General features: G+C 38.0%; 1 protein-coding gene across 1 annotated transcript in view; it reads right to left on the reverse strand.

Moving 5' to 3' along the window:
- Window positions 1-7680, reverse strand: part of TNRC6A (trinucleotide repeat containing adaptor 6A) — a 93863-nt gene extending 86183 nt beyond the window's left edge. Inside the window, exons 1-2 of the mRNA XM_036738301.1 lie at window positions 7567-7680; window positions 744-779 (exon numbers count right to left, since the gene is read on the reverse strand). Coding sequence (XP_036594196.1) covers window positions 744-779; window positions 7567-7680 — 150 coding nt within the window. The remainder of the gene's footprint in view (window positions 1-743; window positions 780-7566) is intronic.
- Window positions 7681-8989: the final 1309 nt, after the last annotated feature.

Genomic DNA, 8989 nt, shown 5'->3' on the forward strand with positions numbered 1-8989 from the left:
GATTGTCTCAAGTGACCTTTGGATATCTCAATCGCTATTTTTCTATTTTCACTGTAGCTACTTATGGTATCTGGCTTGTTGCATATATATATAGACTATTTTCCCCAAGGATCCTAGTCCCAGACCCCATTCTTTGTGGGTTAAAGCCTTTTTGATTACATCTGTAAGACACCAGAAAAATGTATTAGTCCAGGAATAGCTAGATATCTCATCCCTGTATTTTCAGCTATGATCCAGAAGTCCAAATCTCATTCTGTACACCAAATTCCTAGCCAGATGCTCACTTCCCAAATTAGTTTTTTTTTTCCTTCTGAATCCCTTGCCAGCAATGATTATGGTAATAATGAGGGAAAATAATTTATGTTTCTTGCCCAAGAATCTCTGGCAAAACTTGGTAGGTTCCTTCTATCAACTACACCCATATGAATTACACAAGTGGATGAATTCATCTATTTGGATTATGATCATCTGTCTAGTATTTTGTAAATGGCATTCTTCTAGGGGGATGGGTTAGACCACATAACAACTGAGATCCCTTTCAACCCTGAAATGACTATTGTAACAGCTTCCTAATTGGTTATCTTGACTTCATTTTCTCTTCTTAATTAATTAAGCAAGGTGGTACAGTGGAGAGAGCACCCCTTTGCAGATATAATGCAACAAAAGCTTTTGGGAAAAAAAAAACTTTAGATGAAACAATTTTCATTTCTTAAATTATATGTTTGTATTTAAATACACATTACCTTCTTTTGAGCAGCTTCCTTCTTTTTCTTGTCGTCCTTTCTCTTTTTCCTTTCTTCCATCAACTGTTCTTCCTCTTCTTTCACTAAATCCCTGAACCACACAGGTTGCAATTAACTTTCCCAAAACATATTAGGGAACACACACATGTTGCATACAGCTTATTTTTATTCCTCTTATGAGGAATAACAGTATGACGAATGGGGCCATTATACCTCTCCTATTTTGGTGACATTTCAACAATGCAAAAAAAAAAAAACAACTGTCACCTAACTTCAAAGCTATGACACATAATAAATAACTGGTAGTTTTTGATTTTTACTTGGGGGGGGGGATGGAGGAGAAGAGCTGGGACAGCACAGACCTGTTATTTCATCACTGTAGGGATGAGAGAAGAAACCCCCCTTCCCCATCCATGCAGATTTGTAACGCATCTTTAACTGAGAAACTAAGAGCTGCCTCACTTAGGCACTTAGAAATCAAGTGACTTAAACATTACCACACAGTTACTGTGTCAAAAGTATTACTTCCTAGGATATACATAGAGCAGGTACTGTAACCACACATATTCATACTATGTAATAATTTTGACCATCTTATCAGCACACACTTATTGACACATTGAAAATAAATTTATTTCAACTTCTTGCAATAGATATTTTCGATCATTCCTACAATGAATTCTACTATTTTACTTTGGCAGCACGAATCTATTTCAATTAAAACTAACAAAAAAAAAAAAACAAGCCCTTCCCCATTATCTGAAAAAGGAAGTAAAGGCTTTCTTGCCTCCTGAACTCCTATGAATAATCTCCATGTGCTAAAAGAAATAAAACAGATAGGAGATAACACCATGGTATAGTGGTTCGTTTTTGTGACCATACTTCAGTAAAACTAGGAAGAATGTTAATCGGCAGGTCCTACGAAAATGCATTGCCAAAACCTAGATGAAGGGCAAGCCCTTCTTTGCTCTACTCTTTTCTCCCTATGTCCGAATACAGGTCTGATTTAGGCCACAATCTGTTACCTGAGTTTCCATGTTGCTAAATGTCTTCAATACTGCTACTTAAAATATATATATATGTATATTTCATATTTATTGACTTCTAAAACCTACCTTCAAAGTACCACATCACTAAATGGTTTCTGCCTGGTGATCTCTCCATAGTAAATTTTTACCACACTTCCCTGCTTTTCACCCTGGACATTTCCCTCTAATTCTGGATCTGAGCAATTTCCTCATTTAATATACATTTTTTCTTACTGATTATTATACTGAATTGTGCTAGGGTGGATGGGAGAGAAAGGATGTGAAGACAAGTAAGACATGCTCTTTGCTGTCAAGAAGATGTGTTTACAGCAGCATGGAAAAGGATTATTCTAAAGGGGACCAGATCTTTATTATCCTCCTGTGCTCACTGTTTGATTACAAAATGCATTTGATTTGATTGAACAAAACATCACTTTAAAGCAGCCCTCTTTTTTTTAACCACATCCAAATGTATCACCCATTCAAACATTAAAATCATTCAAGCTTCCTTGAAAGATATTGCTTAATGACTTTATTCAATAACCCCTGATCATAAATATCAGAGGCAAAAAATAAAGAGCTGTATGTTCACCACTGTGATGTAGGATCATGGTCTAGAAGGGACCTCAGAGGTAACTCTGACTAACCCCTTCTTTTTACAGATGAGAAAATTAAGGCCCAGGAATATGAAATGATTTGCTTAGTAAAGTAGTAAGTGTTAAAGATAGAACTCTAGAGTCTTTTTCTTGTTACACAACACCTCTGGACAGGAGAATGAGATACAACCATTTTTGTACTGGAAGAGATGTTCCTTTGTTTGCAAATGATATTGTGCTGTTTACATCAAGCCCAAGGACAACAAAGGGCTTCCTGGAAGAGATTCATAACTCTTCGTGGATTTGAGATGACAATCTACATGAGAAAGACAAAGCATATCAAGAATGGCTATTCTCTAGATCATAACGTACAGCTGAATAAAAACCAATAGCATTTATCATTCGGTAGGTATATCTGCAGATAGAATACAAATAGACTACAAGACGAGCCCAGAATTAAACAGAAGAGCAGGCTGCATTGCCTTTAGGGAACTATTCTACCACTCTTGTGGTATAGCTGTGAAACATGAACAAACTGAAAAACTGAAAATGACTATCACATAAACAACAATGGAGAAGGGAATGAGGAGTATGATTAGACTGTAAGACACAACAAATAAGGAACCTATCAGGGAAATGTTAAACTGAGAGAGGAAGAGAGGCTGACCATTGGCCTAAGGAGCCAGAGTGTTCCACTGGTACCCTTACAAAGTTATGATAAAGTGTAGAATGAAGGAAGGCCTAGAGCATGTGAATTCCCCATGGCAAACATGGACAAAAGTCACGTAGGTTGGGCTATAATCTGCATCACTGGAGGGAATATCCAAATCAATGAATCATATATTTGCTTCCATATTTGAAACAAGTCCTCCACTTGTCCTGTTGGTCCCATCTTCCTGACTCCTGAGGAGCTCTGCTTTCCCAATGCTCTCCCTTGCTAGTGGTTCTTTCCCTTTCTTATTTCAAACATAAATAGGTCTCCCTCACCCTGAAAAAAAAAATCCTTCACTTTACCTACTGATCCTTCTAGCTACTTCTAGATTCTTTTATCTTTCCTTTTACTGATAAGACTTCATTTTAAATTCTCCGCAATCACTTTTCCCCCCAATATATTACTTTTTGCTTTAAAAATTCCATTTATTTTTATAGTTCTAAATCCCACCCCCAAATTGAGAAGTCAAGAAAAACAAAGTTCATTATAAATATGTATAGTTATGTAAAATTTTATGTAATAAAAATGATCTATTTCACCATTTGTGACCAATTTCTTATTTGCTCAGGAACTCTTCCCCAAGCCATAGATTTGACAGGTAATTTCTTTCATGCTTCCCTAATTTGCTTATGTTATCACCCTTTATGTATAATCATGTACCCATTTGGAGTTTAGCTTAACATACAGTTGGAGATGTTGGTTTACACCTAGTTTCTGCCAGACTGTTTGCCAGTTTTCCCAACAGTTTTTGTTAAATTGCTGGGATTTGGCAAACACGATGCTACTGCGCTCACTTGCTTCTGCATACTGTGTACTTAATCAAGGTTTCTATTTCTTACTCAGTACCAAATTATTTTGATGATTATGGCTTTGGAAAACAGTTTGACTGCTAGGTCCTCTTTCTGCTAATTTTTTTTCATTGATTCCACTGATATTCTTGACCTCGTGTTCCTCCAGATGAATTGCTATTATATTTTCTAGCTTTATAAAGTAGTCTTTTGGTAGTTTGATACTGAATAAATTAACTTAGGTACTACTGTCATTTACACTGGCTTGGCCTAACCAGGAGTAATTAACATTTCTCTAATTATTTAGATCTCTTTGTGTTCTATAATTGTGTTCGTAAAATTCCTTTGTGTCTCGGCAGGTAGAGTCCCACATATTTTATATTGTTCACAGTTTTTCTAAATGGAATTTTTCTATCTCTTCCTGCTGGATTTTGTTGGTAACATATAAAAATGCCAATGATCTGTGCAGGTTTATTTTTATGTCTGCAACTTCGTTAAAGTTGTTAATTGTTTTGATTAGTTTTTTATAAACTCTCTAGGGTTCTCTAAGTAAAACATCACATCCATCATCTTCAAAAAGCGAGTTTTGTTTGTTCTTTGCCTGCGCTTATTCATGTATTGTTATTGCTAGAATTTCTAGTACAATATTGGATGGTAATGGTAATAATGGAAGTCCTAGTTTCGCTCCTGACCAGCTTGTCCCTAGCACAGATAATTCTAACTACTGATTTTAGAGGGACAGATAGATGTCATTCTGAGGTAAGTTCCATTTATTCCTATGCTTTCTAGTGTGTGGTTTTAAAAAAATAGGAATAGGTTTTGTATTGTCAAAAGTTTTTTTTTCCCCTGGGTCTGTTGGAATAATCATGACTTTTGTTGTTCTTGTTATTAGTACGGTCACTTAGGTTTATATGAAACCAGTCCTGCATTGCTGGCACAAGACCAGCTTGGTTACAGTATACAACCTTTGTGATATGCTGCTGTAATCTCCTTGTTAGTATTTTATTTAAATTTTTTGCATTGATATTCATTAGGGAAGTTGGTCTATAATTCGGTTTCTGTTTTGACTTTCATTGGTTTAGATAAGAAAACCATATTTGTATAACTGAAGGAATTTGGTAGTATCCCTTCTTTACCTATTTTTTTTTCCAAACAGTTTATGTCGTAATGGAATTAATTGTTCTTTATTTTGTAGAATTTGCTTGTGAATTCATTTATGGCTTGTTCAATTTCTTTTTTCTAAGATAGGGTTATTTACGTATGTTATTACCTGTTCTGTTAAGCTGGGCAAGTTATATTTTTTTATAAATATCCATCCATTTCATTTAGATTGTCAGTTTTATTGGCATATAGTTGGCCGAAATAGCTCCTGATAATTGCTTTTATTTCTTCTACACTGGTTATGAATTTGCCTTTTTCATCTTTAATATTGGTAGCTTGGTTTTCTTATTTCTTCTTTTAAACAAATTAGTTACTCAATAAACTCCAGTGGTCCCTGTTGCCATCAGAATACAAAATTCTGTTTGATCTTCAAAGCCCTTCATAACTTAGGCCCTCCAAACTTTCCAATCTTCTTACACCTTACTCTTCAACAAGTATTCTTTGATCCTATGGTACTGGCTTCTTTGCAGCTCAGAAAAAAAAGAAAAAACAAAGGCACTTTTTCTCTTGGCTTTGCATATTTTCTCCGGCTATCTTCCATGCATGGGATACTCTCCCTCCTTATCTCTGCTTACTTCAAGTCCCAACCAAAATCCTATCTTCCACAGGAAGCCTTTCCTAACTCCTCTTAATTCTAGTGCCTTCCTTCTTTTAATTATTTATTTTTCTTGTATACAGACTGTGTACATATGACAGCTGCTCATAAAGAACAGGCTGGGTGGAGCCTTTTGGCAGGCACCAAGGGGTAGCCAGAATAAGCCAATGTTAATCATCTAGATTGCCAAGCTCTTCAGAGCAGCCACTCACCACACTTCCTTTGAGAAGCAGTTGCTTGCCTCTTACTGGGGCCTAGTTGCTCGGGATGATATAGGGGCATACAAAATCACTCTTTGTCCAGAGTTGCCTATAACAGGTTGAGTGAGACAAGATGGTCCCTTTAGCAAAATGGTTGGAGCTTGTATTGCTAAACAGAAATGGCACATTGGAAATCACGCTTGCCTGGAATCTTCTGGTGTTAGTACTTGGTAACTACATCAGAGACTGAAGTCTCCAGTCCAGACTGTAGAACCCTGCTTCCTTCTCTGCTCAGTAAGCTCCTACCCGTAAGGACCCGGCTCCTACACAAGATCATTTTGCTAGATTAACAGACTATGAGAGGCATATATGTAACTGGATTTCAACAACCACTATCTGTTAACAGGAGATACCTTTAGAGTAAGGTACTGGCAAGTCCTTCTAGTTGGGTGAGCTCTAGGCTACATAGCTGGCATTGTAAGAGTCTTAAGGTAGGGGCAGAGAAGATCTTTATCTATATAAATTCCCTGGACCGTGGACACAAGTATGGCCAATGAGTCTAGGTCCTGGAGAGTACAGGACTCTAAATGAAGGAATTCTGCTGATGCCTCTCACTGCATACAAGTGCTTGTGGACCATTTCAGCACCTAGCAGAGATATATGCTAAACAACCAGGTTGGAGCTATTGTAAGAGTAGCACAAGTTAGGGAGTGGGTCTAGTGTTAATTCAGACATTTGGCCGGTAATACCATTCTGTTCTTGGCACAGGACCATATGATTCCTTCACTATGGACAAGTTTTTCCTAACCCCAGTGGCCTTCCTGTACCCAACCGGCAGAACGACATTCTCCCATCTCAGGTTAAGAGTGTCGTCCCTACTCAACAGCTGCATCATTATGCATCTGACTACACATGTTAAGTGTCCAACTTCCCAGAAGCCAAACTGATGCTACCCTGGAAAGGGGTGAGACTCCCTTGTCCAATAATTTCTTGGATCCAATCTCCAGAAAAACTTAGCTGATAAGAATGGATTGTTTCTGGACACAGTTCTGGTTAATCCTCTCTGGCTCCTCCTTATTCTCTCCCCTGAACAGAGTTGCTTTAGCCTCAAGGTCTTTGCCCCTCAAGGGGCGCTACACACCCTAGAGAAGTAGCTCAGGTCCCCTTTAATTTATAGATTTCCTTTCCTCTGGGATGGTTTAGAGAACTCTTTCCCAGGAAGAGCTAGGGTACCAAGGGGTGGTATTACTAGGAGGCATCTTGATTTCCATTAGCATGGGGAAAACTTGCTATTTGGGTATTGTGGTTATGTGTTTACCTGAAATTAAGATGGAATCCTTTAGTTGACTTTGTGGTAATTCTGAATTATTGCATGAAGGTGAGAGATGGTTCTTATTTAGCTGCTGTGGAAGAATGGAGCAGTCACTCCACAGAGGTCCCAAAAGGGGTAAAGATTTTGTATTATTCTTCTGACACAGTACTTGGGAAAGGGGAGGCCTTGGCAGGCGGGCCAAGGAATACTGAATGAGTGGTGGTACAAGAAGAGTCTCAATATCAAATAAGATCCCAGGACAGGCTGTATACAAGAGGCTTATGACCTCTCAGCCATTTTACTACAGGCGATGCAGGCTAAAGGAACTGTTGATTGTGCCAGAAGGGTCCATGCAGAGGTTCTGATTTTTCTGGAGCTGCTCCTGCTCATCATTACTAGCTCACATTAAAATAAGAAATCTGTGACTATACTGGAGGTGGCATCATCTGCGTTGGGCTCTGATGTTCTTGGGGCTGCTCTGCTTCATCACCACTCTGCATTAGGTAATCCACTGTGAGCTTCAAAGATGTGATGGCATCATTCATCACATGGACCTAATGTGAGACTTAGTCTTTCTGAAGGAGGAAGGAATAGCTTAGGACTTCTAGCTTTTGTCCTTCTCCACATTTGTTTTGTTTCTGTTCTCCCTTCTGAAGCAGGGAGGAAAAACTTAGGTTAGTACCCACATTTCTGTTTTATTCTTTCTCCTCCCTTCAGGTATTGCCTATGCTAGGAGGACTGTCCTGTAAAAGACTTAAAACTTGGCCCTTTCAAAAGGGGAAAGAAAGGCCCAGACTCCATTTTTTTTCTTGTTGTGTTTTCCCTTCGTCCCCCCTTTCACTACCTTGGCAGGAGGACTGTCCAGTCATTTAAATAGTGAAAAAGATGAACATTTTCCTGATGCAGTTTCCCTGAAATAGCTTCCTTCTCTCATGCAACCTGAGTGGCCCCAACTTCCCTGATGCAGGTTCCAGCTATGTGTTATCTTAGGCCTCTCATAGTTGGTGTGCACATCAGACCATGAGAGTCTACATACCCTGATGAGTTACTGAGCAGACTGTTTCAACATAGAAATGAGAGGGTCTGTCCAGAGAAGCTAAGTACCACCGTACCCTTGTTGTGTATCCTTGCTATGTTACGGTAAAGTAAACCTCCTCCTTTTTTAAATGCTTAGGGACATGTGAATACTTCCAAGTAATTTTTAATCTTGGATTCAAACGTTCTTTATTGAATGTAGTTTTTATTTCATTATGGTCAGAAAAAGAAGCATTTAATATTTCTGCTTTTCTGCATTTGTTTGTAAGGTTTTTATACCCTAATATAGGGTTGATTTTTGGGAAGGTGCTGTGGTAGATAATTAATAATAACTGAAGAAGCAATCTGAGCTATACAACTTATTAGAAAAATTGGCTTGATAAATGGGTCAATGGACTCCCCAGTCAATCCAAAGACTTTGAATACGGAGAGAGATTTTAATGCATTAAAAACAATCAAAGTAGACCACTTAATTAAAAAAAACAATCAGAATACAAAATTAGGCAATCTGATTTCTAATTGGAAGATAGAATCTGATTTCTAATTAGAATAGGGACTTTCCAAGTTGGGAAGGGAGGAGCAAATGGGTGCAATCTCTGAAATAAAAAAAAAAAAAGAAGTATCCCACTCCTCCCAAGCATCTGTATATTATTAAAGGAACATGGAAACAATTACTGATTAACCAGTACAGGGCCAGTTTTAGATAAGACATATGAACTGCTTGAGATGTAGAATTGTGAGAAAACTCCTTGTATCACTCTTTGGATCTGACTGGTTTCTGGTCAGTATAATCCAGGTCCTTAGAAGCAACAAGTAAAG

This window comes from Trichosurus vulpecula, chromosome 9 (assembly GCF_011100635.1).
Source record: "Trichosurus vulpecula isolate mTriVul1 chromosome 9, mTriVul1.pri, whole genome shotgun sequence".
NCBI lineage: Eukaryota > Metazoa > Chordata > Mammalia > Diprotodontia > Phalangeridae > Trichosurus > Trichosurus vulpecula.